The 17,860-nt window shown below is 39.0% G+C and overlaps 1 protein-coding gene across 1 annotated transcript in view; it reads right to left on the bottom strand.

The window, feature by feature from the left end:
- The window catches only part of pdgfrb (platelet derived growth factor receptor beta), a 32,299-nt gene extending 14,439 nt beyond the window's left edge, over positions 1–17,860 (bottom strand). The window contains exons 1-4 of the mRNA XM_014470185.2: positions 17,464–17,860; positions 1,839–1,913; positions 371–688; positions 32–289 (exon numbers count right to left, since the gene is read on the bottom strand). Coding sequence (XP_014325671.1) covers positions 32–289; positions 371–688; positions 1,839–1,887 — 625 coding nt within the window. The 5' untranslated portion in view covers positions 1,888–1,913; positions 17,464–17,860. The remainder of the gene's footprint in view (positions 1–31; positions 290–370; positions 689–1,838; positions 1,914–17,463) is intronic.

Genomic DNA, 17,860 nt, shown 5'->3' with positions numbered 1-17,860 from the left:
TAGTGGGTGGCGCTGTGAGCTGCACTCCAACCTATAATGCTGATGACGTTAAACTCCTGAGACTCTTTGACCTCCCCATTCAGCTCTCCACGGCACACATATGCTCTGTCCTCCAGCTGCGCCCTGTACCCCTCACTCGGTACATAATGCCCTTTGATGGGCCTGTTGGTGTCCCACTCATACAGGATGACAGTGATGTTTGGGTTGGTGGCCACACAGGGGACGATGCTTTCTTCACTGGTCTTCGTCACCATGCCGTGGGCGCTCTTTACAAACCAAACTTCAGGATCTGAAGAGAGAGGTGACTTGTAAGTTGACAGTCGGAGTTAGTGCAAGAGGTCATGCTAACGAGAAATGAGGCGCACCCTACCTGGGACAAACACTGCCACTTCCTTTATCATGTCAGCAATATCATCGACGCACTGATACACGCCAGTATGCACCCAACTCACACTTGTTAGGTTCAGAGCAACCGACGTAGTATCAAGATCAAAGATTTTGTATCTTGATTTCATGTTCTCATCTAGCTGGTTCAGGTAGTAAGTTGAATCGTCCCTCTTAAGCGCCCACTTTGCGTGGCTGGAGCCGGAGCAGATTAGGGTGAGAGATGAGCCTTGAGCCAGGACAAACTCTTTGTCATCAGGGGTGATCTCCAGGCTGCGCACTTCTGGGCAGAAATGCACCAAAGCTGCAGTTTGCAACAAGACATGAGGTCAGTATGTAAGAGGGGGGTGTCAAAGAGATAGCAGAAGAAGTTCAGAGGTTAAATCAACAATGTAAGTCAGATCCTGTCCTATCTATGACTGTTGAAGGATGTGAGTGGTCTGGAGCAGATGAGAGGGAGGATGAAGACGACATGTCAGACACAGATGGATACAAAGTGAGAGAAGCATCATTTATCTTTTGCATGAAGAATTGAAGTGTTATCAGTTCTTTATTAATTGGGGGAAAGGTTATAGGTTAATAAACAAATTTCACCCTACTTTTTGGCACACTGAATAATTTTCTTAAAGTAAGTGTAACTGAGTAAATTGTATAAGTTAATGCTTTGCTTTGTAAACTGATCAGACTCTCCAGGATCTTTCGCTATTGTTATTCTGAGGTATATATATGGTATTTCCAAAAGGCCTAATTCTTCTGCTCATTGTAACCAGGCTGGATACGGATGCATACTTAACTTACCAGCATGTGAGGAGTTTGGGAGAAGCGGTAAAAAATATTCCTCACAACCACAATTAAATGCCACCCATCTCTCAGCTGCCTGTTCTTTAGCTGGAAAATGTCTTTTCTGTTCCGCCATCACAATAATATCTATAGAGTTTGTCTTACTAGAATCAAAATGATCAAATGAGACTGATATTAACCCTTCCGATGTGAAAAAGATGATCTTGTTCACTGTTTTATATGGTGGAGGATCTGCGGGCCTGTTTATTCTAGAATATCTGAGGGATAGTCTGGAGAGACAAGAGTACATGAACTAATTCAAGACTTTGGAGGATCTAAATAAACTGTGCAAAGATGAATGTGCAGAGATCCCTCTTTATTATCTTGTGAAGTGATATAAAAAACTATTAAGATTGCAGGTATTAAATGGGGCATTAATGATGAGTTGGTAAAAAAAAAGACATTTATCTCTGAAAGCAGGATGTGTTTTTTAACATTTTAGTGAAAGTTTATGTTGCTGGAATAAATAATGCATATTTGCACATTTTATAAAGAGTACCAATAAGTATTTTCTGTTTTTCACATCCCATTTATCATTTCTGGAAGAAAAAACTTCTGAAGAATCTTTTTATGCATTTTCACTTCTTGTTTGTCAAGTGAAACTGAACACTAACCCGTTAAAGCGACCATCAGGTGGAGCACAGACGCTATCAGCCTCCTCATTGTGGCTGCCTCGTGACCCCACTATTCTGCAAAAAGAAAGATGGTGCAATCATGAAGTGAGTCTTTATGATTCATGCCGCTCAAAGTGTTGTACACGAGAAAAGCCATAAATGTATATGGTATTAAAATGTGCAAAAATAAAGCACAAAATTAACAAAATATAAGTCAAAAATACTCTTGGTAAAAAAAAAAAAAAAAAAAACTTTTTAAGTAATTAATGGAACAGCTTGTATAACTTGAATAAATAGAAAGTTCCTAAGCTTTGGCGTATCATTAAAAATGCAAAGTGATGTTGGAAAAACACCATAGTATCAGTTGTTAAAAAGCAACTAAAACTGGACTCAGATGCCTTCTCTTTTTGGTTTGGTCAAGCAGCCTAACTACTCAGTTTTGAATAAGCTGAAATCTTCCAACAGCGTCTTTTATATATATATAGGGAGAGAGAGAGAGTTCTAAAGAAAGCATTACCATTTACTGTTTACAAGGTGACTTGAGACAAGAGCGTGGATCAGATTTTCTGCATTTGTTGGAATTAAAAACTGAATTTAGTGATCCCATGTAACTTAGATGGGATAAATGTTTTTGACAGCTTTTCAACCCTCAGACAAATTATGTAAGACTTTACATAGTAATCTTATCCACGTTTTTCCATCACTGCATCTCTTTTCAACTCTTGGTTGTAATAGTAAAATTTTAGTTTTGTTTAAAAAATTGTTGTTCTACTGTTTGTTTATCACAGAAGAACAACATGTGGAAAAAGCTCTAGATGTTCTAGATGTCCAAACTGTTCACCTGACATGTTTACAGTCATTTTACCCCAAAAGCTTTTGTGTATTTATATTACGTTATTGTACATGTTCCACAATTGCTGAATGACTGATTGCAGTGTGAAGTGTTTTGGGATCCTCTGGATTTAATAATGTGCTATGCAAGTACAAAGTAAAAGAGCAAAGCTGGGCAACTCCAAAGAAGATATTATATTTCTCAGACGAGGGATCACCAAGGCTACATCAACTCCTGCACTTAATTCTTGAATAATAAAAAGAACATGATTTATCTAAGGTTGCTGATTGTTTTCATAAGAGCAGTGACCTGTTTTGGAAAGTAATCAGAATCTTTAACAAATATCCATCAAATTGAGCAAAGTAACAGAAAAAAACCAGTTTTGGTTACATTAATGATTACACACAGCTTCACAAGCGTCACAAAACAACTTTTAAATGATGGCGGCTTGACATATGCTGCTCTAGCTCAAATTAAGTGACAAATGTTTGTGAGAACACTCTGTTGCGCTTGTAAAGCTTAAAGGCAAAATAAAACAAAGCATGTGATCCATCATGAAGCTTTTTTCTTTCTTGGCTCCTGAGCTAGTCTGGAGGTATTTGATGCCTCGCTGCACCAGGACAGAGCGACAATGTGCGTCTCCTTTTGTTCCTGGTTCGCCAACATTCTGCACCCTCACAAACCAGTCAGTATGTGCATATCTGCAGCAGGCTAACTGGCAACAATGCTATGTCCAAGTTATTCTGGGGTCATGCTGAGCCATTAATTGGTTTTGGTGTAAACCAAAGTGAAAATGAGGGCATTCACATATGCATCCGACAGAAGCGAACTGGCTTGGGATATCATGTTGTAGGCTGATGCAAAAGCAGCATCCCAGATGAACTGAAATGATTTTTTTACTGCTAAAGACCTTGTAACTTCACACAGCTGAGAAGGCCAGAGGATAAAGCTGGTGAGGGTGTGGAGGGGTGGTTTGTTGTTATGTTTGGGAGGGGGGTTAAGGCCGGCTGCACGCACACGTCTGGAAACAGTTAAGGATGGATCACAGGCCTGTACGCAAGAGGGTGGGAAAGAAAAAGGGGGCGGAAGAGTGAGGCTTGGGAAGAGCGTTGGTGGAGGAGGAAGAGAAAGAGGGAAAAGAAATTGTGAAATCTTTCAATTAGTTTTTTTTTTTTTTTGCTTTATGTTACACAAAGATTTTACTACCTCTATTTTAAGATTTTGTGCTATTTTTATTCGTTATGTAAAAACAACATGTTTTGACATTTACTCAGCTGTCTAATTGATAAGTGTTTCAGGGGTTTTCATAGATATGTTTTCAGGTATAAAACAGCTGAAATCTCCCTAACAGTTTGGCACACAGAAATAAGCCTAAAGTCAGTCTGTTACTCAAACCAGATACAAGTTTGTCTCCCTAAATTAACAGCCTCTGGCACTTCCGTTCCCAAAGCAGAAAGCTCCAAGCTCTTGAGCAGTTCCAAAAAACACGGCTGGTCCATTTCCTCCCCCGCCTCCTGGTTCTAATAAAATGAGGTGAAGGAAAGGCGGATGGATAATGAGCAGAAATGTACAAACTTCTAGATTCTCATTGGCACCAAAAAATACTCAGCATATGGACATACATTAGATTACAACATGGATGTACTCTTACACCAAACACGCACGCACACACACACACACACACACAGACATTCCCTCCTTTTTCTGTTTTTGTCACTGATGTCTGTGTACAGTTCATGTTCCCACAGCATTAATCTAAAACTTTCCCAGGACCACCGATACACATGGGACCCTACTGGTGATGACGGCAAGAGTGGAGGGGTCACTTTGTCCCAGGGGGCCCAGCAGCAGCAAGCTGCGAGGGTCCGTGCCGTGAGGAAGCTATTCGTCAGCGCTCAAAATAAAGCCCCTAACCTCACTGTCAGTGACAAAGGTTTTGAACGACAACAGCCAAGTGACGCCAAAGGCATGTGTTACTTGGCATAGTCAGGGATAACAAATCATATTTAAAATGATAACAGTTTGACAAAATAAGCAAAACTCTTATGGTCTGAGTTTTAGAGTTCATGCTCGTACAGCTCTGTGCAAAAGTATTGACTTTTCTAATTTTGTCTCATTCAATCCACAACATTTAAAAAAAATATTTTATGATGTGATTTTATGAGCAACACAAAGCACCACATACTTCTGATTATGAATATTTTGCCACAGATTCACAACTGGATGTATGTCTGAACTTTAAATGGGCCATTCTGACACATGAGCATGATTTGATCTGAACCAGAAGTTACCAAACCTTTTACAATAAAGCTAAACGATGAATAAGCAGCCTCAGCTAAGACCAGGTTTGAACATTTTTCAATTTGTTGTATCAGACCATTAAAAGAAATAAGTAAAAACAAAAAACACATTTCCACCAACTGGATAAAATTTGATAGAAAGTCCTCCAGAAATCAGCACTCCAAGTAGGGAGTTGGAGGTTTCACACCAGCTCTGGATTAAAAATCCAATACTGTATATGCGATATTTTATATTATTTTAATAAAATTAATGTAATAAAGAGGTTTCTGCAGTAGTAAAGAGGCTTTTGTACATTTGAATGCTCTTATTAAATCTTTCACATTGACAGTTTTACACAGCCTTCTTTAGGACACTTGCTAAATTATTTAAAGGGACAAAATGCAAAGAAACATAGTAACTTGTACTGCAAACAACAATTAGCCTGATTAGTAAGAATACAAAAAGGAAACCCCCACACTTTTTTAAGCTTGAAATGGAAACATGGTTAGGTTAGATTTGATTTCACTCCAAGATCCAGGATCCTAATAATAGAAGGAAACTTTTATGCTTTTATCTAAATCAGTTCGCAGCAGCTCTGGTTGTTTGGTTAGGGGTGTTATTCTGCTGGAAGGTGAAAGTCTTAAGTCTTTTTTGGAGCCTTTAACAGTGCTTTCTCAGAGGATTTAAATTATTTTATCTCCAACAATTTTCCCATCAACTCTGACCAGCTCCCTGGTTCCTAGTGAAGAAACACATTCCCCAGCATGACACCCCAACCACTTTCCACCATGGGAATGGTGCGTTCAGGGTGATGTGTAGTTTTAGCTTTCTTTTGCACAGTGTTTTGAATGGAGGTCAAATGTTTTCCAACAGAGTTGAGCAAAAGGCCTGTTTGCTGTGGCCCCTACAGAGTTTGTAGCACACTGCAAGCTGTGTTTTATCATTTAGAAACATGTATCACAATCACTGGACAACCAGCTTTGCATGGGTTTATTTAATAAAATTAATGTAATACTCATTGAAGATTGAGGTTACAGCTTGACAAAATGTGAACATGTTCAAGAAAACTTCGTACTTTAGCCAGGTATTGTGCATCTGAGATTAAATAGTGGAGAAAAAAAAAATCCATATTTAGCCTAAATGTACAGACTTTTGTAGACTTTCAAAGAACCAGTCAGAGAAGCTTAAAAAGATTTTGGAGCTTAATGACATAAACAGGGGGAAAAATCTGCACAGAAGTCAAGCAGCGTGACATGACTTCTATAAAAAAATGCTTGAAAGCTGTTTGATCTCTTAACCTCAAGGATGCTTTCTGGCTGAGCCACAACAACAGAGTCATTTACAGTAAGGAATGTCCACAGTGTCCACAGTGTCCACAAATAAACCAGGGTCAAGTCAAATCATTTTAATATGAGATCTCGTAAAGTATCTGCAAAACATGTCTCCAAGCCAGATGTTTATTGTTGTCATTTAGGTCTTTGGATTGGGCCACCACGTTCCCGCTGTAATCTTGGAGGTCTGAGGAAAAACAAACTGTGTTTACTCCAGCGATGGCACAGAAATCACCAGACGGGATACACTTCTATTCCTCCACATGAATTTTCCCACAGATGCTGGGAATTTGGCGGTATATCGTAAACAAACTCTCTACACTCAAAGTGTCACCAGCTAACGAGAAAAGATCGCTGATGTCGACCTCAGCGGGAGGCCCAGGGCCCACGCTCTGCCTCAGGATGCAGCTAAACCTGCTCCTGGGATTAGACACATATATAGTGAGGCTGCAATGTTTTACTTAAACATCTGGCACTGATAAAGCGGAGCTCGATAAGGTGGGAACCTTTGTCCAAAGAGCATTTGCAGCCAATTGTGTGAATTAGTGCATCCCAAGAGGGGAATGCTTGCACTTGGAAGAAGAGGGGGTGTGGGGTTGAGGGAGGCAGTGTGATCCATAACAAAAGCAAAAGCAAACTCCTCACAGGCTGCAGCTGGAGGGATCTGACTTCCGGCACTGGGAATTTTCTAGGACCTGTGTGGGTGTGATGCATCCCTGACACAGTGATCCGTCAAAACCGCAAACCAAAGACTTACAGACAATAAGGACGCCACAATGAGTGGAAGACCAACAGTGATGAAACTCAAAACTTCTTCACATAACAAAATGCACCAGAAGAGATTTTGACTCACAATCAGAGGGCCGGAGAAACAAGAAGACCAAAAGAAAGCAAAGTGAAGCGTACCATCAAATGCATGAAACGACCAATGACAGAGCATGACAAGCCAATGAAACAACAAAAGGAATAATGTGCCCTCCACCAGACTGTGGAAAAAAGAGCATGCAGACATATGGAATAGTCTTTATGGGAAAGAAAAAATCAGAGCAGATTGGGGCAGCAGAAAAAGTGCACAAAGAGTCTGAGATCACAGACACTAATGTTTACCCTGCTTAAGTGAGCAGGAAGCTGAGATCTGCAAAACAAACATCTCCAATTTAGCGGGTCATGTCTTTCCAAGAAAAACAATTAAACCTCGCAGAATCTGACACTGCCTTATCAGAAACACTGATGCTATCTGGACATATTTACATGTATAAATACATGGGATATACATCTATAAAATCTAATAAAGATAAAACATTGTAATTAATTCATGGGTATCTACAGTTTGAGAGAGCCGAGCGGCTGTGTGGGAAAAAGATTACCAAGAGTCTTTGTTAAAACAAATCTCTTTTTTTATCTCTCCTCCTGGACTGACTATCCTCCCCCCAGAGGAAAACCTTTTGGTCCTTCAGCAGCAGACCCGCAGTGCACTGTTCCCACCCCAAGAGGCTGCAGGGTCTGCAAAGTGTAACGGGACTTAAACAGCTTTACATTAACAGCACTGCAATAAATACTGAAAATGTGTTAGCCTGGGAACAACTAAACTATGCTGCAAACAAACTGTCAGATTAAGTGCCATATAAGCAGTAGAAACCCTTTCAGGCAGCAGCTGAAAGTTTTAAAAGAAAACAATGGAACGTCCCTTTCCCAAACAAAAGTTATTTGCTTTAGTTCATTTTGTGGAAAAAACTGGCGATTAAAGGACAATGTATTTGTATATTGAGTATTTGAAGCCGTTAATACAAGTTCCAGTTTCTGCCCACCTAAAGATACTAATCAAAGGCAAGAATATTAAAACAACATCGTCTTTTTGAGTGTCATATCTTAATTCATTTTCCATGGTATGTTTATTTCTTATTTATACATTTTTAAAAATAATTTCTAAAACGTTTTTCACAAACTTGTAAGAAACCAACCTTTTATAACACATTTTAGTAGTAGTCACACAATTAAATCAGCTATATATTTTTGTTTCAATGAAGAAATATCCTATTTATTAGTATTAAGTATCTAAAAAAAGTCACAAATTAAATGTTTTTTTTCCCAGCAGTGGTAGATTTTTAGAATAAAAAATGAGAAAAGTTCAACTGGAGAAATGCTGAGTACTAGTTTTTTACTTTTGACATTGATTAAACTGCCTATTAATTTATTAATCAATTTGTTTTTCCAGATATTTTGTTTCCCAACAAAACTGTGAAAGGCCATTTACATAATGACGTTTATTGGTCTCTAAATGAGATGGTTGTGGTTGATCAAATGCTCTACCAAGCTTGACTTGCAATGTTTTTGTTTATATTTGGACAGTACAATTTTAGTGGACATGATTTCCTGTCGTAAATAAAGTCAAGGACAGACCAATCTTAAGTAGCCATTAAAAGAAGGTTTGTGAATGTCCAGTATCTGTAGGGGTCAATCTAAACGCTCCCATATCTACCATCAGAGTAATAATTAAAAGGTTTACAACAAGTGAAACTGTCCTGAGTGGGTTTTAGCATTAGGTTTATACCGCAAAGTGGACAACAGTAAGGGAAATAAGAAAAAGGTAATTTATTTTAAGGCTGTTGCACATATCCTCACAGGAGTGTAAATAATTGTGGAGGTGATTGCAAATACAGTACATGGTGTATATGAATGACAGGTTTGTTTTCATTAAATACAAGAGTTTAGAGTTTACAAAATGTGGTCTAGTAAACCCAATTTGTGTTCAGGGATAAGTAAGACAGGTTGGAAAAGTGTGATGTTTTAGTGATGTTTATTTTTTTCAGTAATTTCTTGGTCATGATATGGTCATTTTGAGGAGGACCCAAAGGGAAACAGACAATTAGGCAGACATTAGAATAAAATAAGTGATGAAGCAGTCCAAAAACACTTACAGAGAACTAGGAACACACAAAAGAGCATGATTAGAAACAGGGTTTGATGTAAGAATCATGACCCAGGTGAGAAGTACATTCACAGAAAGGGCTAAAACAACAGGTGGAAGTAATTATAGAGAAGGGAAGAGACACATGAGATAATGCTATGTTCCAGTTAGAACTCAGAGCTGGGTTTGACATCACAACCAAGTCGTTTTTAATTTTAAAAAATCTGAATTTCAACATGTCAACACCCTTATACAGTATTCGCGTTATCTCTTACAAACATCATTTTAAATTTTATTTTCCATGAGCAAACGCCACTTTTAATTTGATTAGTTGATAGTTGACGGCGCTACATGTAACACTAATTTCAGAAACACTCTTAGCTGTGTGTCTTGTAAAAATAATCACATTTTCAATAGAGTGGCCAAACTGAAACACAAAGTCAGCCTTATGAGCCGTAATTGTTGGTAGTTGGAGTTGCTCCCAGTCTCCCAGTGGGTAATATGACTTTGAAAGTTGTTTTTTAAAACTGGGAAGTCGGAATTTTCCAGTTCCGAGTACCACTTAAATGCAGCATAATTGCCAAAGATAATGAGGAAATAATCAAGATACAAACGCGGATAAAACCCAAACACCCCAGGACTGTGACACCTTCTAGCTCTTCTATTGGTGCAGTTTTATGTTCAGCTAGTACTGACTCAACTTCCTGAATAATTTTGCATTCTGCACCTACGGTTTGTATTCACACCAGATCACACACCCAAGTTTGATTTGTTATTTAAAGCAGTCTTTATTTTCCTACAGTTTCTTTGTTGCCAGTTTGCCATCAGAGGTCATTGTGTGAGCATCTGCCGAGTCTAGTTCAGTCATTGTCATAGGAGAGCTGATCTCAGGAAATAAGCTGCTACCTTCTCAGCCCGATGAGGGCACCTGCATCGCAAAATGCCAAAAATAGATAAAGTGACGTGGCTAGATGCTATAGTGATAAATTTATAATAGAGAATCACATGCTCATTGGGTTTTGCACAAACATCTTTATTAACACGGAGTGATTTGGGGATCTGTGTGTCATGTGAATGATAAAACTTTACTGTGAAATATTGATCCCATCATACAGTCCCATGCTAATATCTTTATATTTCTCAAACTGTAGAATATTTGTCACATTTAAACCACAACATTTGAGGTATTATACTGGAATTTCAACAAAAAAAACATTAACACAATTGTGAATAATTAGGTGGGCTGCACAAATGTGGACTTTATGGAAGAGTGACAAGACAAAAGTCGCCATTGAAAGAAAGCTATGACTTTTTGGATATTGCCAAAAGTCATGCAGAAGTCACAGCAAGCAAACAACTTCTGCATGAAGTTGTTTGCATGAGGCAAACAACTTCATGCCAGATGGCCAAAGCTCATCTGGTCAGATGAGAACCAAACTCACATAAAATGTTATGTGTGGTTGGAAACAAAAAATACTCCACACATGCCACTTCTGTGGTGAAATATGGTGGTGGCAACATCATGCTGTGGGAATGCATTTCTTCAAAAGGGACAGAGAAGCTGGTCAAAATAGGTGGGGAGATGGATGGAGGTAAACATGCAAGACAATCTTGGAAAAAAAAAAGCTGTCAGAAGCCAAAAAGACTTGGAAATGTGGTTCACCTTCCTGCAGGACATCAATCCTAAACATTAGTCAGAGGTGCAATAAAAGGGGTTAGATTTAAGTATTTTCATATTGTAAAACGGCACTTTGAAAGTCTCAGACCTAGATCTAATTAAGAATCTGTGGCAAGAATTAGAAATTGATGTACATGTTGCTTGAGCTAAATGAATACAGACATAAAATAAAATACTTGCAGCTGTTGCTGCAGCAAAACATGGTTCTACAAAGTACTTAGTTAGGAGAGCTGAATCGAAATGCGCACCACACTTTTCAGTTTTATTTGGAAAAAATATTGAAAACCAGCTGTTATTTTCCTTCCACTGCACTGTTAAGTGCTACTTTGTTTAGGTCTATCACATAAAACTGCCAGTAAAACACACTGTGGGTACAACAAGAGAAAACATGATATTTTACCAGACACTGATTGGATCATTGATATATTGCTGCAGTTTAAAATTGGTTTATTTTCATTTGGATAAAAAATATAATGTTCTTTTTTTGCGTCAGCTTTATTTGTAGCCTCCAGTGTTGCCTCAGGGAGATATGTGCCTGCAGCAACAGTCACATCCAACTGTATGGTGATAACAACGTTTTTTTCTACAATCTGATGCTGGGTAGGTAGTGTTTCTGGTAAAAACATTTGCTTGCTGTGGTCGAAAACATGCAAATATAGTAATGATGCATGAAAAACGTACACAAAAGGGAAACCAGAATAACAAAATATCGACTAACTGTAGAGTCCAGTCCAAAAGAAATGAAGACACAGGTGTTAACGCTCCTTGGGTTCAATCCAAGCCAAAATAACATAGTTGTTCTTCTTTTGCAGGGTACAGTATGTAGTTGCTTTTCCATCATTTTAGAATCAAAATACACAAGCTGTGCCCCAAAGTCTGCCCCTTTGGGACATTTTCTGCCAAGTTTCAAATATTTTTGGGAAGGAATGAGGCCAAAAAGGGGTCTTCGTTTGTTTTGACAGTATCAGTCTGACAGGAAATAGTTGGTGGAGATTTGTGACTGAGTTGCACTGACCCCAATTTAGATCCAAGTTACACAGCTGGACACTGAACTTTAAAAGGATCTGTTCATCGCAAAAATTGCCTGTATGTTGTAACTTAAGTGGCTGACGCTGCAGTGAGGCCCTGTCAGGTTTGCATTATCAGCACTTAAGGAAAAGATCTACTGTTATTCCATTTTCATAATGCTATTTTCTTTTTGGTTTAGTGTTTGGGTACAGAGCATGTGAGGTCCAATTTCACAAGCCAAAGTGACTCTGTAGTCATGGCTAAGCAGCACATGTTTAGGAAACTGCTGATTTTGGTTTGCTCCCCTTTCAAACAGAGTTGTAAATGCTGTTTGTAGTGGCAGTGGGGGGATGTTAAGGGCTTTCTGCTGCAGAATGGCATCTTCAGATGTGGTAGCTCTTAGATATCAGCTTAATGATCTAGATTTGAGTCAGTCGGTAACTTAAATGAAAGAATAAAGGGATTTAAAAAATAATTCAATTACCTCTTTTTCATTCATTAAAATGTGGGTTTGCTACTAGAGTGGAATTAATGTATCTTTAGTGGTCAATTTAAATAATGTGATTGTAAGAAATTAAATGTTATACACCACACGGGCTTTGAATTTTTTGGCATAAAATGTACAAACTTCTTCCCAGATTTTAGTTTTTTTTATTCATTATATCCAGACAATAAGACCCCTAAACTTCATGAGAAGTGAAAACCCTTACTCAACTTGCAGTCCCCCTGCACCCACACCCACCAAAGAAACAGAAACAGCTGAATACAATTAGAAATAACTGGTTTTAAATTCCACTTACATACTCAGATACTTTAAAAGAGAGAGCTGGTTTCAAAAGCAAAAGAAAATTTCAAATAGGTCATGTAATTGTTATAATTTCTGTTTATGTTGTGGTAAAATATCTCAAGTTTGTGATTTTCTATTGTATTTCTTAGTAAGTATGGAAGTAAAACAACTCAGCAAAACCCAATCTGTGTTTTATGCTGTTCAGAACCTGCCTGTCTTATAAAAGCATTAGGTTGTTTTTCTTTGTCCTCTTTCCCCATTGCTCTGTATCACTAACTCCAATATGTTTTTGTTGGCCAGAAAATCCCCAAAGAGATTTCAGAGAAAGAAAAGAATCTGACGGACACCAATACTTCCTGTCTCGTTCTTCATGCACTGAATTTAGAAAAAACTTGATGTTTGCATGATGTTAAAACTACACAAGGTTGGTAGTTTCTTCTCAAATACCAATAAGAGGAAACAGATGTTTTCTTCAGAGAACTTGCTTTTGCTTTTTCTGATTTCTGTCTTGCGCATCTCTGACTGTCACAGATGGGTTTTTATTATGGTGCATCTCATATGTACTCACATCACATACTAACCTATGTAACATCATGTGAATCTGAATTTTTACTACAAAAGAGGCCCTACACCAATGTTTTATTTTTAAGTAGAATGATCAAAGGTTCTCCAGATTTGAAAGTTAAAAGCAGTCACTCATGCTAAGAAAATATGTTACATTATTCCAACTTTCATTATAATTTAAAACAATTATTTCACTAACAAGGACCACACCACAAAGATATGAAGTTAAAATGAAGGAAGGGCCTAAGGAATACATGAAAGGGATGAGTCATTAGAGGAGATATGTGAATGGAAACTTGGAAGCAGACTCATAGTGTGTGGAGATATTCAGGAAGTGACCTTTCCTATGCCTTGCTAGGGCTGCCCCAAATGGAGCCTGAAAGAAGGAGGAGTTAAAGGGAGCAGAGAACAAGGTGAGGGTGAAGGTGAGGGGAAAAAGAGGGGGATGAGTGGAAAAGGAGGGGATAAATGGAAGAAAGGGAGGTGGAATGCTGACGTAAGGGAGCGGGAGGGCAGGTTTCAAAAGCACGCAACAGACGTGGAACATGGGGTGAATTAAGTTTATATAGACAGCTGCGTAATTAAAGGAGTAGTTGAGGCGTGGTCCTTCTCCCCAATCTAAGGTAGCATATTAACTCCATTTTATTAACAGACTTTTCTACATTTAATCTTTTTACCTTTAGTAATGATGTGTCACAACATTTAGAACTTAAAAATGTTGTGCCTTACAGTGAGTATGATATTTGTTTCTGTATTGATTCCTGTTAAAAACTGCTGAAATGTCACTCACCAAGGAAGAAGCCGTGATTCTAAACTGGATTTTAAAAAGTTACAGTTTAAAATGCTCTCAGGGACAAAGATCTCAGTTTTTGAGCACATTGTTCTCAAAAAACAAGTATGAAGCCCAAGAATATCATCCCAACTGTCCAGTATGGGATGGTAGTTTCATGTTGCATGAAGTTACATGCTGTGTAGGCATCTCACTCTGGGAAGAACTGCTACACTGCAAAAGACAGGTGGCATTCTGAGGAAGAAATGTGGAACTTTTGAAGCAATATCTGAAGATATCAAGCAGAACGTTAAAGCTTAGACACAAATGGATCTTTTGCATGGACAGTGACCATAAACCAGGGGTCACCAGCAGGTTGCCTTTAAAGGCCAGCAATTCCAAAAACAGATTAATTCAATCCCATCTGACATTTGTGGACAAACGTTCCTTATAATTCTGGGATTCACCAAAGATATGTGATGTCTAAAACAGGAAACATGTTTATGATTTCTTGTCAGGCAGTAAGAGAAAATGATGCCTCATTTCATACATTGTAAGTAAACATTTGGTCAAAGGATTTTGTGTCTATTTCTACTAAAACAACAGTGTTATAGCAAAAGAAGGGAAAAGAAGATACAGTGAAATAAATGCTTCCTCAAAGGCTTGTCTGGCTGAACTTCCTGACTGTAGATGAAGTGCAGCTGCCTGTCAGCTCCCCCTGAGTTGGTGGGGAGGGGGAAAAGCCAGATGGACAGGCGGCAGTACAAGATTGCAGCAACCCAAAGCACTCTTCACTACACTTATGTGATTCAAGTTTAACGTTTGATAGGGTTACAGACAACCAACTGCTCAGCTGAAAAATATGAAGGTTGAATCATAGCCTCTGTCGTGCAACTGACCACAAGGCTTTGAGTCACAGCAAACGTACACTCATCAATCAATGAAGTGATAAGCATGTGATAAGATGTCAGCTATAAGTCGGCATGTGATAAGATGTCCAAACTCAGTATTTCATCCAGATATGAAGAGCACAACAGTGGTTTGGTTTTCATACTCCGGCTGTTCAGCAGCTGTGTGCTCGGCTCTCAGAGAGACGGATAAATCACTGCAGGACAGAATGGGATCAGTATGTGTTTTAAAAACTCTATGTGGAGCCCAAACCTTTACATGTCGACACTGCGGAACACATGTGAGCCCTAAGAGAGTGCGGACATGTTTTCTGTATGGTCCTAATGCGAAGCACATTTTCTTATTGCGGATGGCATGCAGAAAGCCAGGAGAGCCAGGAAACAGCTGATGACTAAGGATTAGATCCAGGCCAAGGGGAGGAATGGGGCCGACTGTGCTGTACAGCATCAGGGCCAGCAGAGGAGCTGTGCTGCATACCACTGACTTGACGCACTGGAAGGAAAGTCCCAGCTTTTCATGAGAGATGTATAACTTTACAACATTTTTAAAAACCTGATACAAAGATGTGCCAGAGGAATAAGTTGTTCTGACATGCATTACAGTCTCTGACAGCTAATGGTTTATCCACGACTTAAATGCTGTTTTCCAAAGATTTCTCTATAGAACAGATTTGGACAGCAGACTGGGACATCTACATGGTTTGTAATCTACATCAAAAACTCCTTCACATAAAAGGTGGGACAAGCTCTTTGAAATCACATGCTTAATTAGAGCTACTCAGTTCAAAAAGGACAATGATCTGTTTCCAGAAGATGGATGTCCTGTTAATCAGACCAACAAGTTCAGGTGCAAAACACGTGGCATTCAAACGAAAAAGACATGAAGGAAACACATGTCTTGGCCGTTAAACAGCTAGCATCTCCATAATGCCCCACTGAGTTACAGACTCAGTTCCAGTATCCAGTATTGATTTAGACATGAATCAATGGTAAGTCAATACCCCAGGTTTAGTCCTACACCTTTTGTAAACCTTTTGTTTTGGCGACATATCGGCAGAACAGTTTTGGGCAAACGATTTAATTAATTCACTTCACACAATTAACCAAACATTTATAAGGATGAAAAATAATTTGTAAAGCATGCAGAAATGTCAGAAAGCAGTGTCTTTGTCTTTTTATTCAAGAGCTAAAAATGAATAATGGTTAAAAGGATGTCATATTTACATATTTGTACAGTAAGGTTTGTTGAGGGAGTTCTTGCATGGATATGCCTTTAACTCCCCAACCCTTTCAAAAACTTTTGAATCCAGCCTCAACCCAATTGCAAAACAATATCATTTTGTTTTTATTGAATCTGTTTGTTGTGCAACTTTTTTTAAAAGCATGAAACAGCATTTCCAACAGAACTGCTCACTTTAACACAGCAGCAGCACATTAGAATCTCTGAATAATCTCACTGAATCACCCTCGTAACACCGAGATGACACAGCACTGAGAGGATGTCTCTCAGACAATAAATGTGGATTCATTTGTATTTATTGAAAAGAACCCTGGCAGCTAAAACAATAAATGTCTACAAAACCGTGACGGTGACACTTAAAAGAGTTCATTAGGCTTTTGATAGTGGGTTAACCATGCTGAAATTTAAACTAACAATAAACAATTTGATTGAGAACTTGGAAAAGTTTTAAAGTTCTGACACACAACAGATTTTTAGCCTTGACATCAATGGACAAATCAGACTTCTAAGTATTTTCAGTCAGAAAATGCTCAAAGGGAACTCATTCCTGGCAGTAAAACTCTTCTCCTCAGATAAATGCCACGAGATTGTTCAACAGATTGCCCGCTCATTGGTTCACAGGAGATCTTAAAGCAAGGGTGAAGCTGTGTTCAATTAAAGCTCGGTATGTATCATCACTGCGAAAGGAATGCATTTGTAGTTGAAGAGGATGCTGGAGACAGTGACGGATGCTGGGTCTGATTTCGATGGACAGCCAGGAGGTTATACAGAGAACATTGATTCTCTCAGCAGCGTTTAGCGGGAAGATTGTTGGTTCACTTCGGGTGACTGAAGAGGGTCGTATAAACAGGCTCTTTAGCAGTGAAACACAAAGTGGAGGGCATGCAAACAGGTTGTAAAACCCACAATGTGTGTGTCTGTGAGTGTCTTGTCAAACGTTTTTTCTCAGCGAGAAGATAAACTCTGTAAAAGAGATGTGTGTGTGTGTGTGCGTGTGTGTGTGTGTGTGTGTGTGCTGAGATGCTACCCCATCAACATGTTGATGTTTGAACAGGTTGCTCATATTTTCATGCTTGTGTATACACACTGAAGCATGCGGGTAACAGACACCCCCTATTAGAGACAGAAAAACATTAGGTATCACGCAACAAAACGGGTAAAGAAGTTCTCCTTAGTCTTTTAAATCTGATTAGATTAAAGTCAAGAAACTCTGGTGTGTGCTCTCTCTATGTCAGACATCTGTGAAATCACATCTGAACAACTTTGTTCTGCCAACATCTGCCATACAGGCTTGACCAACCGATAAGAAACACATCTTACCTTCAGAGCGCTCCTGCAGACACGGTTGAGTCTTCCCTCTCTGACGCCCCTCCCAAAAAAAGGAAAAAAAAAAGCCTGAGAGAAGAGTTCTCCAGCTGTAGTCCCACCAGGGTCCGCTGCTTCAAATGTCCGGTTCTCTCAGATGTTCTGAGGTTTCTCTCTGCTGTCCCAGGAGTCCGTTGGGAGGAGGTACCGCTCTGAGAATGGCTGTTTGTTTAGTCAAATCACAGCAACATGGGGGTCTCTCTCTCTTTCTCTCTCTCTCTCCTCTCTCACTAAACAGCCTAACACTTTGAAAGAGTGGTGTAAGTATGAAAAAAAGAGAAAAAGGTTCCCACTGGAGACATGCAAGACACACTCTCCCTCCCTGACAGCCTCTCAGAGAGCAGAGCAGAGG

The sequence above is a fragment of the Xiphophorus maculatus genome, chromosome 23 (assembly GCF_002775205.1).
Source record: "Xiphophorus maculatus strain JP 163 A chromosome 23, X_maculatus-5.0-male, whole genome shotgun sequence".
NCBI classification, from domain to species: Eukaryota; Metazoa; Chordata; class Actinopteri; order Cyprinodontiformes; family Poeciliidae; genus Xiphophorus; species Xiphophorus maculatus.
The sequence above is the reverse complement of the archived record's forward strand: the minus strand, read 5'-3'. Positions and strand labels throughout refer to the sequence as shown.